Source organism: Hyla sarda, chromosome 1, assembly GCF_029499605.1.
Source record: "Hyla sarda isolate aHylSar1 chromosome 1, aHylSar1.hap1, whole genome shotgun sequence".
Lineage (NCBI taxonomy): Eukaryota > Metazoa > Chordata > Amphibia > Anura > Hylidae > Hyla > Hyla sarda.
The window spans coordinates 607912848-607937662 of NC_079189.1; the positions used below are offsets into that span (position 1 = coordinate 607912848).

Here is a 24815-nt window from a genome sequence, read left to right on the forward strand (position 1 = left end):
TGATCACTAGACCCCACACTGACCGGTGATCACTAGACCCCACACTGACTGGTAATCACTAGATCCCACACTGACTGATAATCACTAGATCCCACACTGACTGGTGATCACTAGACCCACACTGACTGGTAATCACTAGATCCCACACTGACTGGTAGTCACTAGATCCCACACTGACTGGTAATCACTAGATCCCACATTGACTGGTGGTCACTAGACCCCACACTGACTGGTGATCACTGGATCCCACACTGACTGGTGATCACTAGACCCCACAGTGACTGGTAATCACTAGATCCCACACTGACTGGTGATCACTAGATCCCACATTGACTGGTGATCACTAGATCCCACATTTCCCGGTGATAACTGGATCCCACACTGACTGGTGATAACTAGACCCCACACTGACTGGTAATCACTAGATCCCACACTGACTGGTAATCACTAGATCTCACACTGACTGGTGATCCCTAGACCCCACACTGACTGGTAATCACTAGATCCCACACTGACTGGTAATCACTAGATCCCACACTGACTGGTGATCACTAGATCCCACACTGACTGGTGATCACTAGATCCCACACTGACTGGTAATCACTAGATCCCACACTGACTGGTAATCACTAGATCCCACACTGACTGGTGATCACTAGATCCCACACTGACTGGTAATCACTAGATCCCACACTGACTGGTGATCACTAGATCCCACATTGACTGGTGGTTACTAGACCCCACACTGACTGGTGATCACTGGATCCCACACTGACTGGTGATCACTAGACCCCACACTGACTGGTACTCACTAGATCCCACACTGACTGGTGATCACTAGATCCCACACTGACTGGTGATAACTGGATCCCACACTGACTGGTGATAACTAGACCCCACACTGACTGCTAATCACCAGATCCCACACTGACTGGTGATCACTAGATCCCACACTGACTGGTGATCACTAGATCCCACATTGACTGGTGATCATTAGACCCCACACTGACTGGTGATCACTGGATCCCACACTGACTGGTGATAACTAGACACCACACTGACTGGTAATCACTAGATCCCACACTGACTGATAATCACTAGATCCCACACTGACTAGTAATCACTAGATCCCACACTGACTGGTGATCACTAGATCCCAAGCTTTCGCCTACAGTAATATCATATACCAAATCCACATTTGTGAATACTAAATCTAATATGGCCTCCCTCCAGGTTGGCTCCTCAACCACTTGTTGTAGAGATAATCCCAGAAGGGAATTAAGAATATCTGTACTCCTGGCAGAACTTGCTATTTTGGTTTTCCAGGTCACATCAGAAAGATTGAAGTCTGCCATTATAATAACTTCCCCCTTTTAATGTAATTTTAGCAATTTTGTCAACAAGTAGATCATCTACTTCTTTTACTTGGCCTGGTGGTCTATATATCACACCTACATGAGTTACTGCATGATTACCAAACTGCAATGTAACCCAAACTGACTCTATGTTGGTCTCACTAACTTGTATTAGGTTACATTTTTATGCAATTTTTCACATACAGGGCCACCCCTCCCCTTTCTTACCTTCTTTGTCTTTCTTAAATAAAGAAAACCCTGGTATTGATATATCCCAGTCATTACTCTCACTAAACCATGTCTCAGTAACAGCCAGTAAATCTACATTCTCAGATGTCATTATTGAGCCAAGTTCATTGATCTTATTCCCTAAACTGCGAGCATTAGTAGACAAGACTCTGAGCGAGTCTTCTTTTTGACCTATGTGCTACATCCAGGTTCTGGCATTGTTTTTGGGGCAATTGGACTGATGGCTTATCACACTTTTGCCCCCTCCTTCCTAGTTTAAATACTTTTTAGAAAATACTTTAAACTGTTCACTGAGGACATTTGTCCCCTTGAGAGAAAGATGCAAACCCTCTTTCTTGTACAGTTTCTTCTTATTCCAACTGGAGCTATCATGACACACACAGCCAAATCCTTTATTCTGACAACATTCACCGAGCCATAAGTTAAATTCGCTAATGCACATCTATCATTCTGAAGGTTATGCACAGGAAGAACACCAGAGAATGAAACAGTGGATGCAATCTTTTGTGTATAATTTCCAATTGTATAAAAAGCTTCCTTCACCTGTAATACCTCATTGCATACCAGATCATTTGTCCCTAGGTGGACAAGAACATCCTCTTCTCCATCCTGATTTGCTTGCTCAACAATATTGAGAATACATCTCCTGTCTCTGCTAGCAGTAGCACCAGGGAGACATCTCACAAAAACCATTTTCCCCAAACTCCACACCTCTTATAATAGAATTGCCCAACAGCAGGTGCTTTCTATCAGTCCTCACCTTATCCTTTTTGTCTTTGGCTGCAGTGTTCAATACCTTAGACATAGTAGACTATGGTATCTCACTCTCTGTGCCTGAGCCATCCTCCATGTTGCCCTTACACTCTCAAAGTGCTGCAAATGAATAACGGAGAGCCAGAGACTGCGGAACATTTCCTCGGTGGTCCCAGCGACCGGACCCCACGCAATCAGACATCTTATGGCCTACCCTTTGAATGGGCGATAAGATATCTAAGATTGGAGTACCCCTTTAAACACATCTTTATTTTGTGATCCAGAATAAGCATTGTGTATTTGCCAGTATTGAAATTTTTGTTTATACCCCAAATCAAATTTCCTTTTTAAAGATTCAAATTCAATAATTTACTATTCTCAAAAAATTGTTCAATCCTTAAAAACTCAATTGCTTTCCCCAAAAAGAATAATCGTTAATTTTGTAAAATTCAGTAATGTAAATATTATCCCAAATAGGTGTAAGTGGAATACTCCCCGAGAAGGACCGTTCAATTTCTCCTCTGGTCATGTCAGCCTCGAAATTAGAAACAGATTTGTTCTTCAGCTTGAGTACCTCTAAATCTTCAAAAAAGGCACCCGTCTCGATACACAGGTAAAAATCGAAAAATTGAATATTGTTGAAAAGTTCATTTATTTGAGTAATGCAACTCGTCTGCGGAAGGAAGCATGAAATGCTCCAGAAAATCTCCAGGTTGACAAATGCGTTGACCCTGGACTTAATGAAGCACAGTGACCAACACCAGCAGATGACATGGCTCCCGAAATCATAGTAATTGGGGGAGCCTTCGGGGTTTTCATGAGCTGTAACCAAAATCATCACAATTATGACAAATCACTGTTTGAACTATCTTGCTTTGCATGTAATGAGTCTCTCTCCTATATTAGTTTCATCTTTTAAAGGGGTACTCCTCTGCTCAGCGTTTGGAACTCGTGACATCATAGCCCCGCCCCCTCATGATGCAAGAGATTTTGCATTATGATTTTGCTGCTAGTAGCACCCCTTATTATCATCATTCAAGCATGTTAGGTTGAGCCTCCCCTGCCCTTTTTCTCACCGCCCCCTCAAGATGTCATGCCCCGCCCCCTCAATGCAAGCCTATGGGAGGGGGTGTGACTTGCTGAGCAGCGGAGTACTCCTTTATTGTGCAAAAAGAGGCAGGCTGTCTCGGCACTAGAGAGGTATCATAGGGGTACAACTGGAAACAGCAGGCTAAGCCTATGAGGTCAATGTGGAGGTGTTCCCGTAATGAAACCAAAACTGTAATTGCAGGTATGTAGAATAAACGTAGCACTCACCTGGTGACCGGTGCAAACATGGAGGCTTTTATTTCAGAATGCAGTGCAGGACATCAATACATTAGGATAGTGAAGAGAAAACACAAGCGCTCAGAAAGAGCATGGGGGGCGATGGCTCCGTTTGGCGGCAATAACCGCTTGATCACGCCTAACCTTAGTTTTTCACATTCATCACTTTTCCCTCCTTTCTGTTCTGTCCTTGTGATTGGTCAGGAAAAGGTTCCTGACAAGCGGGCGTGGTGTGACACAGATGTTTCCGAGACTCTATCTGCAGCCCGGCATTCAGAACATATGTGCCATTTCAAAAGAGCAGCTGCCCACATTTTTGAGTCACTTGAAAATAGCCCATATGTCCTAAAAGGAGTCACTAGGGGACGCTGTTCAGCCATAAAAAGCAATGGATTGAGCAATAGAATTAAAGGGGTATTCCAGACAAAAACTTTTTTATATATATCAACTGGCTCCGGAAAGTTAAACAGATTTGTAAATTACTTCTATTAAAAAATCTTAATCCTTCCAATAGTTATTAGCTTCTGAAGTTTTCTGTCTAACTGCTCAATGATGATGTCACGTCCCGGGAGCTGTGCATGATGGGAGAATATCCCTTCCATGATGGGAGAATATCCCCATGGGAGCTGGACAGCTCCCGGGACGTGAGTCATCAGAAAGCAGTTAGACAGAAAACAGTAACTCAACTTCAGAAGCTAATAACTATTGGAAGGATTAAGATTTTTTAATAGAAGTAATTTACAAATCTGTTTAACTTTCCGGAGCCAGTTGATATATAAAAAAAAGTTTTTGCCTGGAATACCCCTTTAAGACACTAAGGGAATTCTTTGGTTACAACACTTTGACGCAAACTGGTGACATCTTGGAAACGACACCATCAAGGATCGATCACAAGGACTGCTATACAATGAGAATCATATTTAATCCCTTAAAGCAGTACTCCCGTGGAAAACATATATATTTTTTTTTTAAATCAACTGGTGCCAGGAAGTTAAACAGATTAGTAAATTGCTTCTATTTAAATATCTTAAACCTTCCAGTACTCATCAGCTGCTGTATTCTACAGAGGAAGTTCTTTTCTTTTTGAATCTCTTTTCTGTCTGACCACAGTGCTCTCTGCTGACACCTCTGTCCATGTCAGGAACTGTCCAGAGCAGGAGAGGTTTGCTATGGGGATTTTCTCTTACTCTAGACAGTTCCTGACATGGACAGAGGTGGCAGCAGAGAGCACTGTGGTCAGACTGAAAAGAAATATACAACTTCCTGTGGAGCATACAGCAGCTGATAAGTACTGGAAGGATTAAGATTTTTAAATTGAAGTAATTTACAAATCTGTTTAACTTTCTGGCACCAGTTGATTAAAAAAATTTTTTTTCCGGTGGAGTACCCCTTTAACCCCTTAAGGACTCAGGGTTTTTCCGTTTTTGCACTTTCGTTTTTTCCTCCTTACCTTTTAAAAATCATAACCCTTTCAATTTTCCACCTAAAAATCAATATTATGGCTTATTTTTTGCGTCGCCAATTCTACTTTGCAGTGACATTAGTCATTTTACCCAAAAATGCACAGCGAAACGGAAAACAAATCATTGTGCGACAAAATCAAAGAAAAAACGCCATTTTGTAACTTTTGGGGGCTTCCGTTTCTACGCAGTGCATATTTAGGTAAAAATTACACCTTATCATTATTCTGTAGGTCCATACGGTTAAAATGATACCCTACTTATATAGGTTTGATTTTGTCGCACTTCTGGAAAAAATCATAACTACATGCAGGAAAATTTATACTTTTAAAAATGTCATCTTCTGACCCCTATAACTTTTTTATTTTTCCACGTACAGGGCGGTATGAGGGCTCATTTTTTGCGCCGTGATCTGAAGTTTTTATCGGTATGATTTGTGTTTTGATTGGACTTTTTGATCACTTTTTATTCATTTTTTAATGGTATAAAAAGTGACCAAAAATGCTCTTTTTTTGACTTTGGGATTTTTTTGCGCGTACGCCATTGACCGTGCGGTTTAATTAATTATATATTTTTATAGTTCGGACATTTACGCACGCGGCGATACCGCATATGTTTATTTTATTTTTATTTTCTTACACAATTTTTTTTTTTATGGGAAAAGGGGGGTGATTCAAACTTTTATTAGGGAAGGGGTTAAATTACCTTTATTAACACTTTTTTTTTACTTTTTTTTTGCAGTGTTATAGGTCCCATAGGGACCTATAACACTGCACACACTGATCTCTCCCATAGGGACCTATAACACTGCACACACTGATCTCCTATGCTGATCACTGACATGTATTAACACGCCTGTGATCAGTGTTATCGGCGCTTGACTGCTCCTGTCTGGATCTCAGGCACGGAGCAGTCATTCACCGATCGGACACCGAGGAGGCAGGTAAGGGCCCTCCCGGTGTCCTGCAAGCTGTTCGGGACGCCGCGATTTCACCGTGGCGGTCCCGAACAGCCCGACCGAGCAGCCAGGTCACTTTCACTTTCACTTTAGAAGCGGCGGTCAGCTTTGACCGCCGTTTCTAAAGGGTTAATACTGCACATCGCCGCGATCGGCGATGTGTGGTATTAGCCTCGGGTCCCGGCCGTTGATGAGCGCCGGGAGCGACGCGATATGATGCGGGATCGCGGCGCGATCCCGCTTCATATTGCTGGAGCCGGCGCAGGACGTAAATATACGTCCTGCGTCATTAAGGGGTTAAGGACGCATTGTGTACATCAACGCCCTACACCCGTTCCCCTTCTATGACGCACGCTTCAGAGCTGAGCGCACATCATAGCGGGATGGTCCCCGCGGCTATCAGCCTTCAAAACCTGTGGTTAATGCGGTGATGCCTGGCATTAACCCCATAGACCCCACGATCAAAGTTGATCATGGCGTCTAAAATAAAAAACAATCCCTGCTGCTCAGTGGTGCTGATCAGGACCACCGCCATGTCTTCATCAGCTGAGAGGACAGCAGGAGGGCCCTTACCTGCCTCCTCGCCATCCAATCGCCACTCCTGTGCTCCAGGCAGCCATGGCAGGCTGAAGCAATGGAGCACCGATAACACTGATCAATGCTATGGCAGAGCATTGTTCAGTATATGCAATCTAACGATTGCATGTAATAGTCTCCTATGGGGATTAAATTGTGTAAAAAAAATGTTTTTAACAAAAAGTTAATAAATGTGATTTAACCCCTTCCCTAATAAAAGTTTGTATCACCCCCCCCCCCCTTTTCCTATTTAAAAAAAAAAATCTAAACAAACATAAACATATGTGGTGTCCAAACTATAACAATATAATGTTAACTAACATGGTCAATGGTGTATACGCAAAAAAAATACCAAAGTCCAGAAATGCTTTGTTTTTGGTCCCTTTGTATTAAAAAAAAAAAAAGTATAAAAAGCAATTAAATAAAAAGTCCTATTAAAACAAAAATGGTACCGATAAAAACTACAAATCACGGCGCAAAAAATGAGCCCTCATATAGCCCCATGCTAATTTTCGTACAGAAAGTTATAATTGTTAAAAGAAGTAAAACAAAATAAAACCTGTAAAATGTGGGTATCCTTGTAATTGTATGGACCTACAGAATAACGTTAAGGTGTCATTTTTACCGAAAAGTTACAAAATGGCTCTTTTTTTTCTAAATTTTGCACCACAAATAATTTTTGTTTGCTTTCGCCTTAGATTTTGTGGTGAAATGATTTATGTCATTACAAAGTAAAATTGGAGGCGTAAAAAAAAAAAGAAAAAAAAACAAAAAAAAACATCCTCATGTGGGTCTGTAGGTGGTAAATTGAAAGCGTTATGAATTTTAGAAGGTGAGGAGAAAAAAACCAAAAGAGCAAAAATAAAAAAAACTACTGAATCCTTAGAGGGGTACTTTGTTGCCCCAGCATTTGGAACACTTTATTCTGAACGCTTGGAGCAGGCGGCGGGGGTCGTGACGTTATGCCAGGCTCCCTCAATGCAAGTCTATGAGTGGACCCATAGACTTGCATTGAGGGGGCATGGCTGTGATGTTACGACCCCTGCACCTAGTCTTCTAAACAAACGCCGGGTGTGGCATAGAGATCCATCGGATAGGGGATAAGATGTCTAGGGGTGGAGTACCCCTTTAAGGGGTTAAGGACTTTCTTGTGTTTATCCCATTCCATTAGTTTCCTGAATTGTCGTACTGTTTATTATCCTTTTTGTAACCTGTATGTGATTTGTTTCTGTATTTTTCAACATAGCTGTGGAACTACGAGCTCTCCTTTCTGAAGCAAGCTCGGATAAAATGCATTAATCAAAGGGTTAATTTAGCGACTTGCTCAGACTAGAAACGGGTGCCCAGAGGTCTGGTGGCTTTAAGCCTTACACTCTCTCCAGTGTTTCAGCTGAACCGATTGTGACACTTCTCCTTCACTCAGTTAACTGGAGAGTTGCAGGACCTGCGCTCAGTGCTTGGCAGGTCCTGCACCACTCCGGATAATAGAGTGAATGAGACAAAGGCCTTATTATTTATATGGTCTGATGGTATCGGGATGGACATTTGCATGAGTACAAGTACTCGCGCAAATGTTCGGGATCGGCGCCATTACTAGTATCGGGACATCCCTAATAAATGCAGCATCTGACCTGGTTTTACTGTAGTAACTTTTGAATAGATAACATTCTGGGTGAATCCAATAATCTGACCTCACATGAGGATGTTCAAAGCGTTACTGTCATTAGTAAGAAAATGTAAAAAAAACAAGCTTAAATCAGTGTAGTAAGGCCCTAAGACCTTTATGCATAATAATATGCATGTGTTAATATGGAGAATACCTTTTTATTTATGTATTAATGTAATGAGTCTTTCTGAATTCCTCTGAGAGGCTGGGGGCGTTTCCCCTGGAGTATGATGAGCTCCTCCCCTCACCCCTCCCTTGTCATGAGGTCTGCACAAACATTTTTACAGCTTTCTGCCTAAACTGTAAAACTATATGGTGCAAGGACAGAAGAAAAACCTGCCTTGTGTGGCAAAAAATAAAGAGTTTTACATTTACACAGCTTTCTGCCTAAATGCATGCTCTATATAACTCTAATGCAGCCATATGAAACTACACTGTTCAAAAAAATAAAGGGAACACTTAAACAACACAATATAACACCAAGTCAATCACACTTCTGTGAAATCACACTGTCCACTCAGGAAGCAACACTGAAAGACAATCAATTTCACATGCTGTTGTGCAAATGGAACAGACAACAGGTGGAAATTATAGACAATTAGCAAGACACCCCCAATAAAGGAGTGGTTCTGCAGGTGGTGACCACAGACCACTTCTTAGTTCCTATGCTTCCTGGCTGATGTTTTGGTCACTTTTGAATGCTGGTGGTGCTTTCACTCTAGTGGTAGCATGAGATGGAGTCTACAACCCACACAAGTGGCTCAGGTAGTGCTGCTCCTCCAGGATGGCACATCAATGCGATCTGTGGCAAGAAGGTTTGCCGTGTCTGTCAGCATAGTGTCCAGAGCATGGAGGCGCTACCAGGAGACAGGCCATTACATCAGGAGACATGGAGGAGGCCGTAGGAGGGCAACAACCCAGCAGCAGGACCGCTACCTCCGCCTTTGTGCAAGGAGGAGCAGAAGGAGCACTGCTAGAGCCCTGCAAAATGACCTCCAGCAGGCCACAAATGTGAAGGTCCACTCAGTCAGAAACAGACTCCATGAGGGTGGTATGAGGGCCCGACGTCCACAGGTAGGGGTTGTGCTTACAGCCCAACACTGTGCAGGACGTTTGGCATTTGCCAGAGATTGGACCAATATTGGCATATTCGCAAATGGCACCCTCTGCTCTTCACAGATGAAAGTAGGGTTCACACTGAGTACGTGACAGACGCAACAGAGTCTGGAGATGCCGTGGAGAATGTACCACAGACTGTCCAGGCGTTGTAGGGAGGTCATACGGGCACGTGGAGGCCACACACACTACTAAGCCTCACTTTGACTTGTTTTAAGGACATGACATCAAAGTTGGATCAGCCTGTAGTTTGGTTTTCCACTGTGATTTTGAGTGTGACTTCATATCCAGACCTCCATGGGTTGATAAATTTTATTTCCATTGATAATTTTTGGTGATTTTGTTGTCAGCACATTCAACTATGTAAAGACAAAAGTATTTCATACGATTAGTTCATTCATTCGGATCAAGGATGTGTTATCTTAGTTTTCCCTTTATTTTTTTTTGAGCAGTGTATATGGTACAAGGACATAAGAAAAACAGATAAAGATTTTTACATTTTCACAGCTTTGTTACCAAAATGCATGCTTTTTATAACCCTAAAGCAGCCATGTGGAACTCATATATACACAAAAATAAGTTCATAAAATGACCAAAGAGAAAACATTTTGCATATAAATAGTTTAGCACCTTGTAATGCTTGTCACTGTGCATGGAAATGCTTCTCATCTGAAGATGGTGCACGCTGTCTGCATCGCTTGTCTGGATCTCACAAAGCTGGCTGATATACTGCTCTGAGTGAGCAAAAGGGAGAGAAAAACACACCCCACTCCCTTTCCCTCCAGAATGTCGGTCCTTTTCTTAGTAACCAGGACCGAAGAGCCTTGGATACCAGGGTTCGTTTTCAAAATTAAAGAGACAGAGACCCCTAGTGGCCATTTTTTTAAACATTTATTTGAGATCTTTAACAATGAATTTTTTTTTTATAGAGTATATTAGGAAAATGCTTTATTTTTAGGGAAGTACTAAATTAACAAAAGTTGTTTCTAACGACAGTAATACTTTAATAATGTTTATTACAAGAATATTCCTCTATTACATATGACATTTGTAAATAACATTAGGGATAAATTGTGACAATGCTTCTTATCTTAGGATATATTGATAATATCTTCTCCTTTTTATTATACCTTCTCCTGGAATGAAATCTTCAGCCATTCCTAATGTTTATTAATAATTGTGACATAATGGGCGTACACATAATGTCTCTATCATCCATCGGGAGCTATGACCACAGACTGTTCACAATGATTCCCCAGTCATCTGCTTCCTGGATATTACTATGTGTAAGGCTGGGTTCACACCACGTTTTTCAAATACGGTAACCGTATACGGTTTTCCGCAAAAAAACGTATACGACCGTATCTGAAACCGTATGCATAGAGAATGCATTGTAAACCGTATTCCAAATGTTGTGTACGGTTGCATCCGTTTTGCCTCTGATACGGTGTTGCCGATTTTTCAACCGTAGGCAAAAACGCTGTCGACCACGTTTTTGCCTCCGGTTGGAAAACCGTATGCGGTTCTTTTAACATTGTTGTCTATGAGAACCGTACACAGAATTTCAGAATACGGTTGCGCTAATCCGTTTTTGGAGTTGACAAATGCGGAGATTTGAATTTCAATAGAACAATAGTAACTTTATTAAATTGCTGGAAAACTAATTCCAACAAAATAGCAAAACCGTTGGCTAAAACGGATGCAAACGGATAGAGTCATATGGTTGCATACGGTTTTTGCCATACGTTTTTTAGCGGAAAACCGTATACGGTAACCGTATTTGAAAAACATGGTGTGAACCCAGCCTAACTGGTCTGAGAAGATTTCTATGTGATCGTATTGTAGGAATAGATAGGGGGGTCAGTGAGATTACTGGAGATTAGGAAGAAGAACAATATGAGGAGAGAATTAGGGAAGAAGAATCAAGTCAACAAAGAAAACGCTCTGAGATATTTACAACTTCAAGAGGCCGGATAGATATCCAGTAAACCCCCCAAAAGAGACCCTCATGTCTACTGTTCTAAAGGACTTACATCACATTTCATTTCTATCAGGGACAATCAGGACCGAATCAGGAGATGGTCACATTATGCTCATTGGACTGGGTTATTATTTGTTTTGTCCCTTAGAATCCTTTCAACTTCAACATCTCGCTGGAAGGTTTTACTGCTGAGACTCTCTTTGTCTCATGTGACTTCTCTCATGTCTAGCAAGATCTGATTTACATCTAAAACATTTCCCACATTCTGAGCATGAATGCCGCTTCTCTCCTGTGTGAATTTTCTCATGTCTAACCAGAGATGATTTATCTGTAAAACATTTTCCACATTCTGTACATGAATATGGCTTCTCTCCTGTGTGAGTTCTCTTATGTGCAACAAGATATGATTGACTTGTAAAACATTTCCCACATTCTGAGCATGAATATGGCTTTTCTCCTGTGTGAGTTCTCTCATGTCTAATAAGAGTTGATTTTTCTGCAAAACTTTTCCCACATTCTGAACATGAATATGGCTTTTCTCCTGTGTGAGTTCTCTTATGCGCAACAAGCTGTGATTTCACAGTAAAACATTTCCCACATTCTGAACATGAATATGGCTTTTCTCCTGTATGAATTCTCTCATGCATAACAAGATCTTTATTGCTTGGAAAACACTTCCCACATTCTAAGCATGAATATGACTTCCTTCCTGAGTGGATTCTCTCATGTATAACACGATCTGATTTACTTGTAAAACATATCCCACATTCTGAGCATGAATATGGCTTATCTCCTGTGTGAATTTTCTCATGTCTAATAAGCGTTGATTTAAATGTAAAACATTTCCCACATTGTGAACATGAAAATGGCTTCTCTCCTGTGTGAGTTCTCTTATGTGCAACAAGCTGTGATTTCACAGTAAAACATTTCCCACATTCTGAGCATGAATATGGCTTCTCTCCTGTATGAATTCTCTCATGCATAACAAGATCTTTATTATGTGAAAAAAACTTCCCACATTTTAAGCATGAATATGCCTTCTCTCCTGTGTGATTTCTTTTATGTCTAATAAGATTTGATTGATCTATAAAACATTTCCCACATTCTGAACATGAATACGGCTTCTCTCTTGTGTGAATTCTCGCATGTACAACAAGATCTGGTTTACGTTTAAAACATTTCCCACATTCTGAGCATGAATATGGCTTCTCTCCTGTGTGAATTTTCTCATGTCTAATAAGACCTGATTTACTCGTAAAACATTTTCCACAACCTGAGCACGAATATGGCTTCTCTCCTGTGTGAATTCTCTCATGTGTAACAAGGGTTGATTGTTTTCTAAAATATTTACCACATTCGGAACATGAATATGGCTTCTCTCCTGTGTGAATTCTCTCATGTATAACAAGCTTTGATTTACATGTAAAACATTTCCCACATTCGTTGCATGAATATAGCTTCTCTCCTGTGTGACTTCTTCTGTGAATAAAAAAAGTAGATCTTCTTGTAAACTGTTTTCCACATTCATCACAGTGAAACTTCCCCCCCCCTTTCCGGTCTGTACTTGCGGTAACAACTTGTGATTGGTCGGGAGAAGGTTCCTGATGATCTGGCGAATTGTATGATAGATCTGTACTGTGATGTCCTGGATGTAGTACAGGTTGTGGTGTATGATCTTCTCCTGAGGAGCCCTGCATGGTATCTTCATCTTTATAATTCACCGATAACATCACATCTTCATAACAGTTGGGATTTTCTGTTAGGATTAAAGTAAATTTTGATTTTTTTTGTTGTTTTCTTTAAAGCACAAAGTAAAGTAAAAGGTTTTCATGCAATTTGAGCAGTTTTTTTTAACCCCTTAAGGACCTTGCTAATTTTTGTTGTTGCCCTTATAGCCATAATTTTTATTTTTTTTCATCTACAGACCCATATGAGGGTTTTTATTTTTTGTGGGATCAACTGTAATTCAAACAATATCCAATTGGTATAGTTTGCATTATGTTTTACTAACTTAAAGTTCAAACATTTTAGGAAAATATTTTTTTTATTTAACCCCTTAATGACATAGGACTTAAATGTACGTCCTGATGCCCTGGTACTTAAGGCACCAGGACGTACATTCATGTCCTATACATGATGCGAGCACCACGCGATCGCACTGATGTCTGCCATTAACCCCTCGGATGCCGTGATCAATACAGATCATGGCATCTGCGACATTGTGTTAGTTTATATAGATGATTAAAAGAAGAAAAATGTAACCCCTTTAACGGCTCCCGTTATGTGAAGCGTGTTCAGGAGCTGAGCATGCTTCATACCCGGTAGCTCCTGTTGCTATCAGCAACCAGGACCCACGGCTAATACCGGACATAGCCGATCGGGCTGATGTCCAGTATTAACTCTTTACACGCTTTGATCAAAGTTGATCACAGTGTCTAGAATGGGAGAGATCACTGCCAGTTAGCTCAGCGGAGCTGTTCAGGATCACCGCGGTGAAATCTTGGTGCATGTATTTATAAAAAAATTTTTTGTAGTAAAATAAAACCTATATAAATTGGGTATCCTTGTAACCATATTGACCTACAGAATAAAGATAAGGTATCATTTTTACCAAAAAGTGCACTGCGTAGAATCGTAAGCCCCCAAAAGTTACAAAATAGCGTTTGTTTTATTTTTCAATTTTGCCCCTCAAATATTTTTTTTTCTGGTTTTGCCATAAATTTGGTGATGAAATGATTGATGTCAATACAAAGAACAATTGATGGTACAAAAAACAAGCCTCATATGGATCTGTAGGTGCCAAATTGAAAGCGTTCTGATTTTTAACCCCTTAAGGACGCAGGGTTTTTCAGTTTTTGCATTTTCGTTTTTTCCTCCTTACCTTTTAAAAATCATAACCCTTTCAATTTTCTACCTAAAAATCCATATTATGGCTTATTTTTTGCATCACCAATTCTACTTTGCAGTGACATTAGTCATTTTACCCAAAAATCCACGGCGAAACGGAAAAAAAATATAACTGAGCGACAAAATCGAAGAAAAAACGCCATTTTATAACTTTTGGGGGCTTCCGTTTCTACGCAGTGCATATTTCGGTAAAAATGACACCTTATCCTTATTCTGTAGGTCCATATGGTTAAAATGATCCCCTACTTATATAGGTTTGATTTTGTCGTACTTCTGGAAAAAAATCATAACTACATGCAGGAAAATGTATACGTTTATTTTTTTATACTTTTGTATACTTTTTTATACTTTTGTATACTTTTTTATTTTTCCATGTACAGGGCGGTATGAGGGCTCATTTTTTGCGCCGTGATGTGAAGTTTTTATCGGTACCATTTTTGTTTTGATAGGACTTTTCGATCACTTTTTATAAATTTTTTAATGGTATAAAAAGTGACCAAAAATACGCTTTTTTGGACTTTGGAATTTTTTTTGCGCGTACGCCATTGACCATGCAGTTTAATTAACAATATATTTTTATAGTTCGGACATAGGGACCTATAACACTGCACACACTGATCTCTTATACTGATCATTGTTATCCCATAGGGATCTATAACACTGCACACACTGATCATTGTTATCCCATAGGGACCTATAACACTGCACACACTGATCTCTTATACTGATCATTGTTATCCCATAGGGACCTATAACACTGCACACACTGATCTCTCCCATAGGGACCTATAACACTGCACACACTGATCTCTCCCATAGGGACCTATAACACTGCACACACTGATCTCTCATGCTGATCACTGGCGTGTATAAACACGCCTGTGATCAGTGTTATCGGCGCTTGACTGCTCAGGCCTGGATCTCAGGCACGGAGCAGTCATTCGTCGATCGGACACTGAGGAGGTAGGTAAGGGCCCTCCCGGTGTCCTGTAACCTGTTCGGGATGCCACGATTTCACGGCGGTCCCGAACAGCCCGATTGAGCAGCCGGGTTACTTTCCCTTCAGACGCGGCGGTCAGCTTTGATCACCGCGTCTGAAGGGTTAATACAGGGCATCACCGCGATCGGCCGTTGATGGCCGCCGGGACTGACCTGATATAACCCGGGGACACCGCGGCATATCGCGGGAGCCGGCGGAGGACATAAATATTTGGTATCGCCGCATGCGTAAATGTCCCAACTATCAAAATATAATGTTAATGATCCCGTACGGTGAACGGCATAAACGTAAAGAAGAAAGTCCAAACTTTCTGCGTTTTTGTGACATGACATTCCAAATATTTTTTTTGAAAAAGCGACTAAAAAGTTACATATATGCAAAAGTGGTACAGATCACGGCGCAAAAATTAGCCCTCATACATCGCATATACAGAAAGATTAGAAAGTTATAGGTCATCAAAATAGAGGGATTTTAAACAAATTGATTTTAGATCCGGTCAGGAAACGGGTCAAAAATGAGCCGACCGGAGTCACCATTTGACTCCAGTCGGCTCATTAATAAAAATGGGGTACGGGAGCGCCCGGTTTTCCCCTCCCCCAGCCGGATCCGGCACCTGTTCTGTCAAAACGAGGTGTGAATGCAGCCTTATACTGGTTAATTCTCTCCAGTCCTGATTTTCAGGATATCTTTTTTTGTTTGTATTTTAAGTAATTTTATTCTTCATTAATAAAGACTATTTTTGATAATCCTATAAACGCATTTTTTCTTGTATATGCATGCTTCAATTTGGCGTGGGATTCATTATTTTGTATGAGGGATCTAATTTGTGGTTCTGACTAAAGATAAGCGAAAAGTTCGATTCGTTTGGTTATCTTCAAACTAGTCTGCCTCGACCGGCAATAAAATATACCTCTAAACACCTAAACATGTGTATAACACTGCCTAAAAGCTCTAAAGCCCTGTTTAACACACTGCATTCGCGGCTTTTGTATTCTTATTAACACTAAAATAAAGCTGCATAAAGTATCCCTGGTTGCTGGTTACCTCCTTGTGTTAAAATGCACAGGGAGGTATCGGAAGACACAAGGTTTCTTCCCAAATGTTCCACAAATAATCCTGTTTGAAAGTTGCAACAGGATTGGTGTCCCAAATAGTGAAGAAGAAATAGCTCTTGTATGAAAAGCCAAAAAAAAACTATCCCTTATTTGGGGATCATGGGTTGTATATGTGTAGGCCTAACTGGTAGTAGTAGCAGCAAGGGTGAAGGCGTACTGGTGGGAGGTGTAGTATCCAGCGTACAGGAGAAGGTGGTGGTATTATAGTAGCCAGCAAACAGCTGGAAAAGGCGGACTGGTCGGAATAGTAGTAGCCAGTGCACAGCAGGGGTGGTGACGGTTCGGTGTAATAAGTGGCATCTGCCACAGAAGGTTTAAATTCCTCACTGATCCATGCTGGATTCATTTTAACAAAAAAGCCTTCAGTATTCCCCTAATGCTTTTTTTGCACGACCTTTCACCAACCCTATAAAGAGTGAATCAGTGCAAAGACAATCACAAGTAGAAGAGGATCCTACACACATCGGGACTGCCACAAATCTAATATTCATGGACTATATGGAGGACAGGCTGATGATTTTAAGCACTTGGAAAAAACCTTACAAAAGAAAAAAAAGCTCTGAATTCCCTCTGTAAATCTCTTATTACATATCTGGGGTAACACCTGGAATTATTACATACCTGAGGTAACACCTCCTGGAATTATTACATACCTGGGGTAACACCTCCTGGAATTCTTACATACCTGGGGTAACACCTCCTGGAATTATTACATACCTGGGGTAACACCTCCTGGAATTATTACATACCTGGGGTAACACCTCCTGGAATTATTACATACCTGGGGTAACACCTCCTGGAATTTCCTCCTTCACTTCCCTCATACACGGGTGATGGCCCCTCATCCTCTCTTCTTCATCCTCCACTTTATTATTAGTCAGATCTCCCCCCTGATGTGACATATAGAACAATTCACTACAATGCAGCAGACAGGAGGAGCAACAGAGACCCCCAAAATCTATCCCCACATCTATGACTGCAGGACCCCCCTATAGAGATGTGGGATAGGATCAGCCTCATCTACCTGATGGTTCTCTGGGACATTTCCCTCTGGACAGTCCTGGGAATACAGAGGACGGGGACACCTCTCGGGTGGATTTCTATCCATGACTCCATCTGTAGGGAACACACAGGGACCGAATAGATTATTTACATGTGACGATATATGGGTGTAGGATCTAGGGGACCCAAAAGACAAATTTTTCTAATACAACCACTGAAAGTCTCCCCCTCCTTACACTGCTGATTGGCCCTGAAGTCTATCTCCTCCTCTTCTTCATATTTTACCTCAACCTTAATATCGATCAGATCTTCATCCTAAACAGAAACAAGAAAAAAAAAGTAAAATGATTCAATCACCTTATAGTCATATTTTAAAGAGACTTTAGCGCCATCTACCTGATGGTTCTCTGCGACATTTCCCCCTGGACAATCCTGGGAATACAGAGGACGGGGACACCTCTCGGGTGGATTTCTATCCATTACTCCATCTGTAGGGACAGAACCGGTTATTTTCATATGATGATCGGATGATGGATGTAGGATCTACTTGACCTTCAAAACAGTCCTTCCTTTTACAACCAATGAAAGTCTCCCCCTCCTTACACTGCTGATCGGCCCTGAAATTCATCTCCTCTTCTTCTTCAACCTTAACCTTTATATCAATAAGATTTTGAACCTAAAGAAACAAACAAAAAAAAAGTAAAATTATCTTGGGTTCAATCACTTAATGGTCATATTTCAGGGCAGATTTTAGTGCCAACTACCTGACGGTTCTCTGGGACACTTCCCACTGGACAGTCCTGGGAATACAGAGGACGGGGACACCTCTCTGGTGGATTTCTATCCATGACTCCATCTGTAGGGAACACACAGGGAATTAATACATCACCTCCTGTATATCCATCTGTAGGGAACACACAGGGATCGAATAGATTATTTACATGTGATGATCAGATGATGGGGGTAGGATCTAGGGGAACCTAAAAACAGTTTTTCATTTTACAACCAATAAAAGTCTCCCGCTCCTTACACTGCTGATCGGCCCTGTGATTTGTCTCCTCTTCTGCTTCATCTTTGACCTCAACCTTAATATCCATCAGATCTTCACACTAAACATAAACAAGAAAAAAAAAATTAAAATGGTTCAATCACCTTATAGTCATATTGTCAGAACCTGTGGGGTTAAACGGTGCTGACAGTCCTCTCTGTTTTGTTTTTGTTCTTGGGCTATGCCCAGCTGCAAGGACTGGTCAGCTAACCCTGATAGGAGCCCCTGGTCTGGCTCCTATTTAAGCTGGCAGTCTGCTCTCATACCTCGCCTGCGAAAGAGCTCTTACTCCTAGCTAACATTTGTATTGTATCTTGAATCTCTGGCATATTTGACCCATTGGCTCTGCTCTCTGACGCTTCTCAAGTTTCTGTGAGTTGGTATTTCTGTTATCTCTTGGTACTGACTCGGCGTGTGGACTGCAACTTATTGTGTGTGTATGTTTAGTTATTATTTCGGTTAGTGTGAGTGTTTCCATACAGTGTCCCCACCTCTGTGTGTATTATAGATTAGCTTGTTCATGTTTGACTACCTGCACTTATCCAGGCAGGGACTGTCACCGTGGTTGTGGACCCGTCGCCTAGGGCGGGAACGCAAATAGGCAGGGCAAGTGGGAGCAGGTGAGTTTAGGGCTTCACTCTTCCCTGCCCATACGTGACACATATATTAGGAAGATATTAGCGCCATCTACCTGTTGATTCTCTGGGACATTTCCCTCTGTACAGTTCTGGGAATACAGAGGACGGGGACACCTCTCTGGTGAATTTCTATTCATGACTCCATCTGTAGGGAACACACAGGGACAGATTGTCTACATGTGATGATCATGTAAGATCTAAGAAAACCTCAGAACAGGTTTTTCTTTTTGACCAATGAAAGACTCCCCCTCCTTACACTGCTGATCTGTAATTAAATCCTTCTCCTCTTCTTCTTCATCCTCAACCTTAATCAGATTTTCCAGACAGTCCTGGGAATACAGAGGACGGGGACACCTCTCTGGTGGATTTCTATACATGACTCCATCTGTAGGGAACACACAGGGACTGATTACAACACCTGCTGGAGAGATTTCTATGTTACTAGGTGATGACAGTGATATCTATATATATGTCTCTTCTTACCTGGTGATGTGAGGGGCTGCTGATCCTCCATCATGACCTGATCCTTTTGTCCTTCTACATACTCCCACTCCTCCATGGAGAAATACACCGCCACGTCCTGACACCTTATAGGAACCTGACACACAATGATACAGTCATCACCCCGACCCCTCCAGTGGTGTTACTGTATAATGTCCCAGCATTCCCAGCAGTGTCACCTCTCCAGTCATCACCAGACCCCTCCATTACTGTATAATGTCCCAGCATTCCCAGCAGTGTCACCTCTCCAGTCATCACCAGACCCCTCCATTACTGTATAATGTCCCAGCAGTGTCACCTCTCCAGTCATCACCAGACCCCTCCATTATTGTATAATGTCCCAGCATTCCCAGCAGTGTCACCTCTCCAGTCATCACCAGACCCCTCCATTACTGTATAATGTCCCAGCAGTGTCACCTCTACAGTCATCACCAGACCCCTCCATTACTGTATAATGTCCCAGCATTCCCAGCAGTGTCACCTCTCCAGTCACCACCAGACTCCTCTATTACTGTATAATGTCCCAGCAGTGTCACCTCTCCAGTCATCACCAGACCCCTCCATTATTGTATAATGTCCCAGCAGTGTCACCTCTCCAGTCATCAACAGACCCCTCCATTACTGTATAATGTCCCAGCAGTGTCACCTCTCCAGTCATCACCAGACCCCTCCATTACTGTATAATGTCCCAGCATTCCCAGCAGTGTCACCTCTCCAGTCATCACCAGACCCATCCATTATTGTATAATGTCCCAGCAGTGTCACCTCTCCAGTCATCACCAGACCCCTCCATTACTGTATAATGTCCCAGCAGTGTCACCTCTCCAGTCATCACCAGACCCCTCCATTACTGTATAATGTCCCAGCAGTGTCACCTCTCCAGTCATCACCAGACCCCTCCATTACTGTATAATGTCCCAGCAGTGTCACCTCTCCAGTCATCACCAGACCCCTCCATTACTGTATAATGTCCCAGCATTCCCAGCAGTGTCACCTCTCCAGTCATCACCAGACCCCTCCATTACTGTATAATGTCCCAGCATTCCCAGCAGTGTCACCTCTCCAGTCATCACCAGACCCCTCCATTACTGTATAATGTCCCAGCAGTGTCACCTCTCCAGTCATCACCAGACCCCTCCATTACTGTATAATGTCCCAGCAGGGTCACCTCTCCAGTCATCACCAGACCCCTCCATTACTGTATAATGTCCCAGCAGGGTCACCTCTCCAGTCATCACCAGACCCCTCCATTACTGTATAATGTCCCAGCATTCCCAGCAGTGTCACCTCTCCAGTCATCACCAGACCCCTCCATTACTATATAATGTCCCAGCAGTGTCACCTCTCCAGTCATCACCAGACCCCTCCATTACTGTATAATGTCCCAGCATTCCCAGCAGTGTCACCTCTCCAGTCATCACCAGACACCTCCATTACTGTATAATGTCCCAGCAGTGTCACCACTCCAGCCATCACCAGACCCCTCCATTACTGTATAATGTCCCAGCAGGGTCACCTCTCCAGTCATCACCAGACCCCTCCATTACTGTATAGTGTCCCAGCAGGGTCACCTCTCCAGTCATCACCAGACCCCTCCATTACTGTATAATGTCCCAGCAGTGTCACCTCTCCAGTCATCACCAGACCCCTCCATTACTGTATAATGTCCCAGCAGGGTCACCTCTCCAGTCATCACCAGACCCCTCCATTACTGTATAATCTCCCAGCAGTGTCACCTCTCCAGTCATCACCAGACCCCTCCATTACTGTATAATGTCCCAGCAGTGTCACCTCTCCAGTCATCACCAGACCCCTCCATTACTGTATAATGTCCCAGCAGTGTCACCTCTCCAGTCATCACCAGACCCCTCCATTACTGTATAATGTCCCAGCATTCCCAGCAGCGTCACCTCTCCAGTCATCACCAGACCCCTCCATTACTGTATAATGTCCCAGCAGTGTCACCTCTCCAGTCATCACCAGACTCCTCCATTACTGTATAATGTCCCAGCAGTGTCACCTCTCCAGTCATCACCAGACCCCTCCATTACTGTATAATGTCCCAGCAGTGTCACCTCTCCAGTCATCACCAGACTCCTCCATTACTGTATAATGTCCCAGCAGTGTAACCTCTCCAGTCATCACCAGACCCCTCCATTACTGTATAATGTCCCAGCATTCCCAGCAGTGTCACCTCTCCAGTCAGCACCAGACCCCTCCATTACTGTATAATGTCCCAGCAGGGTCACCTCTCCAGTCATCACCAGACCCCTCCATTACTGTATAATGTCCCAGCAGTGTCACCTCTCCAGTCATCACCAGACCCCTCCATTACTGTATAATGTCCCAGCAGTGTCACCTCTCCAGTCATCACCAGACCCCTCCATTACTGTATAATGTCCCAGCAGTGTCACCTCTCCAGTCATCACCAGACCCCTCCATTACTGTATAATGTCCCAGCAGTGTCACCTCTCCAGTCATCACCAGACCCCTCCATTACTGTATAATGTCCCAGCAGTGTCTCCTCTCCAGTCATCACCAGACCCCTCCATTACTGTATAATGTCCCAGCAGTGTCACCTCTCCAGTCATCACCAGACCCCTCCATTACTGTATAATGTCCCAGCATTCCCAGCAGTGTCACCTCTCCAGTCATCACCAGACCCCTCCATTACTGTATAATGTCCCAGCAGTGTCACCTCTCCAGTCATCACCAGACCCCTCCATTACTGTATAATGTCCCAGCATTCCCAGCAGTGTCACCTCTCCAGTCATCACCAGACCCCTCCATTACTGTATAATGTCCCAGCAGTGTCACCTCTCCAGTCATCACCAGACCCCTCCATTACTGTATAATGTCCCAGCAGTGTCACCTCTCCAGTCATCACCAGACCCCTCCATTACTGTATAATGTCCCAGCAGTGTCACCTCTCCAGTCATCACCAGACCCCTCCATTACTGTATAATGTCCCAGCATTCCCAGCAGTGTCACCTCTCCAGTCATCACCAGACCCCTCCATTACTGTATAATGTCCCAGCATTCCCAGCAGTGTCACCTCTCCAGTCATCACCAGACCCCTCCATTACTGTATAATGTCCCAGCAGTGTCACCTCTCCAGTCATCACCAGACCCCTCCATTACTGTATAATGTCCCAGCATTCCCAGCAGTGTCACCTCTCCAGTCATCACCAGACCCCTCCATTACTGTATAATGTCCCAGCAGTGTCACCTCTCCAGTCATCACCAGACCCCTCCATTACTGTATAATGTCCCAGCAGGGTCACCTCTCCAGTCATCACCAGACCCCTCCATTACTGTATAATGTCCCAGCATTCCCAGCAGTGTCACCTCTCCAGTCATCACCAGACCCCTCCATTACTGTATAATGTCCCAGCATTCCCAGCAGGGTCACCTCTCCAGTCAGCACCAGACCCCTCCATTACTGTATAATGTCCCAGCATTCCCAGCAGTGTCACCTCTCCAGTCATCACCAGACCCCTCCATTACTGTATAATGTCCCAGCAGTGTCACCTCTCCAGTCATCACCAGACCCCTCCATTACTGTATAATGTCCCAGCATTCCCAGCAGTGTCACCTCTCCAGTCATCACCAGACCCCTCCATTACTGTATAATGTCGCAGCAGTGTCACCTCTCCAGTCATCACCAGACCCCTCCATTACTGTATAATGTCCCAGCATTCCCAGCAGTGTCACCTCTCCAGTCATCACCAGACCCCTCCATTACTGTATAATGTCCCAGCAGTGTCACCTCTCCAGTCATTACCAGACCCCTCCATTACTGTATAATGTCCCAGCAGTGTCATCTCTCCAGTCATCATCAGACCCCTCCATTACTGTATAATGTCCCAGCATTCCCAGCAGTGTCACCTCTCCAGTCATCACCAGACCCCTCCATTACTGTATAATGTCCCAGCATTCCCAGCAGTGTCACCTCTCCAGTCATCACCAGACCCCTCCATTACTGTATAATGTCCCAGCAGTGTCACCTCTCTAGTCATCACCAGACCCCTCCATTACTGTATAATGTCCCAGCAGTGTCACCTCTCCAGTCATCACCAGACCCCTCCATTACTGTATAATGTCCCAGCAGTGTCACCTCTCCAGTCATCACCAGACCCCTCCATTATTGTATAATGTCCCAGCAGTGTCACCTCTCCAGTCATCACCAGACCCCTCCATTACTGTATAATGTCCCAGCAGGGTCACCTCTCCAGTCATCACCAGACCCCTCCATTACTGTATAATGTCCCAGCATGGTCACCTCTCCAGTCATCACCAGACTCCTCCATTACTGTATAATGTCCCAGCATTCCCAGCATGGTCACCTCTCCAGTCATCACCAGACCCCTCCATTACTGTATAATGTCCCAGCATTCCCAGCAGGGTCACCTCTCCAGTCATCACCAGACCCCTCCATTACTGTATAATGTCCCAGCAGGGTCACCTCTCCAGTCATCACCAGACCCCTCCATTACTGTATAATGTCCCAGCAGTGTCACCTCTCCAGTCATCACCAGACCCCTCCATTATTGTATAATGTCCCAGCAGTGTCACCTCTCCAGTCATCACCAGACCCCTCCATTACTGTATAATGTCCCAGCATTCCCAGCAGGGTCACCTCTCCAGTCATCACCAGACCCCTCCATTACTGTATAATGTCCCAGCAGTGTCACCTCTCCAGTCATCACCAGACCCCTCCATTACTGTATAATGTCCCAGCATTCCCAGCAGTGTCACCTCTCCAGTCATCACCAGACCCCTCCATTACTGTATAATGTCCCAGCATTCCCAGCAGTGTCACCTCTCCAGTCATCACCAGACCCCTCCATTACTGTATAATGTCCCAGCATTCCCAGCAGTGTCACCTCTCCAGTCATCACCAGACCCCACCATTACTGTATAATGTCCCAGCAGTGTCACCTCTCCAGTCATCACCAGACCCCACCATTACTGTATAATGTCCCAGCAGTGTCACCTCTCCAGTCATCACCAGACCCCACCATTACTGTATAATGTCCCAGCAGTGTCACCTCTCCAGTCTTAGAAACAACAACAGACGGCGACAGAGAAAGAGACAAATACACAGAAAGTTCTGGATCTTGTGATAAATGAGAAAAACCCATAAGAAGTGATGAGAGGCCGA

General features: G+C 43.3%; 1 protein-coding gene across 1 annotated transcript in view; it reads right to left on the reverse strand.

The window, feature by feature from the left end:
• The window catches only part of LOC130299500 (oocyte zinc finger protein XlCOF7.1-like), a 66496-nt gene that overhangs the window by 41336 nt on the left and 345 nt on the right, over window positions 1-24815 (reverse strand). Inside the window, exons 2-13 of the mRNA XM_056551469.1 lie at window positions 19634-19748; window positions 19407-19535; window positions 19204-19295; window positions 18495-18573; window positions 18229-18368; window positions 18068-18140; window positions 17861-17952; window positions 17701-17779; window positions 17487-17578; window positions 17244-17352; window positions 11627-13196; window positions 1584-1729 (exon numbers count right to left, since the gene is read on the reverse strand). Of these exons, the coding sequence (XP_056407444.1) occupies window positions 1584-1729; window positions 11627-13196; window positions 17244-17352; window positions 17487-17578; window positions 17701-17779; window positions 17861-17952; window positions 18068-18140; window positions 18229-18368; window positions 18495-18573; window positions 19204-19295; window positions 19407-19535; window positions 19634-19709 (2677 nt within the window). The 5' untranslated portion in view covers window positions 19710-19748. The remainder of the gene's footprint in view (window positions 1-1583; window positions 1730-11626; window positions 13197-17243; window positions 17353-17486; window positions 17579-17700; window positions 17780-17860; window positions 17953-18067; window positions 18141-18228; window positions 18369-18494; window positions 18574-19203; window positions 19296-19406; window positions 19536-19633; window positions 19749-24815) is intronic.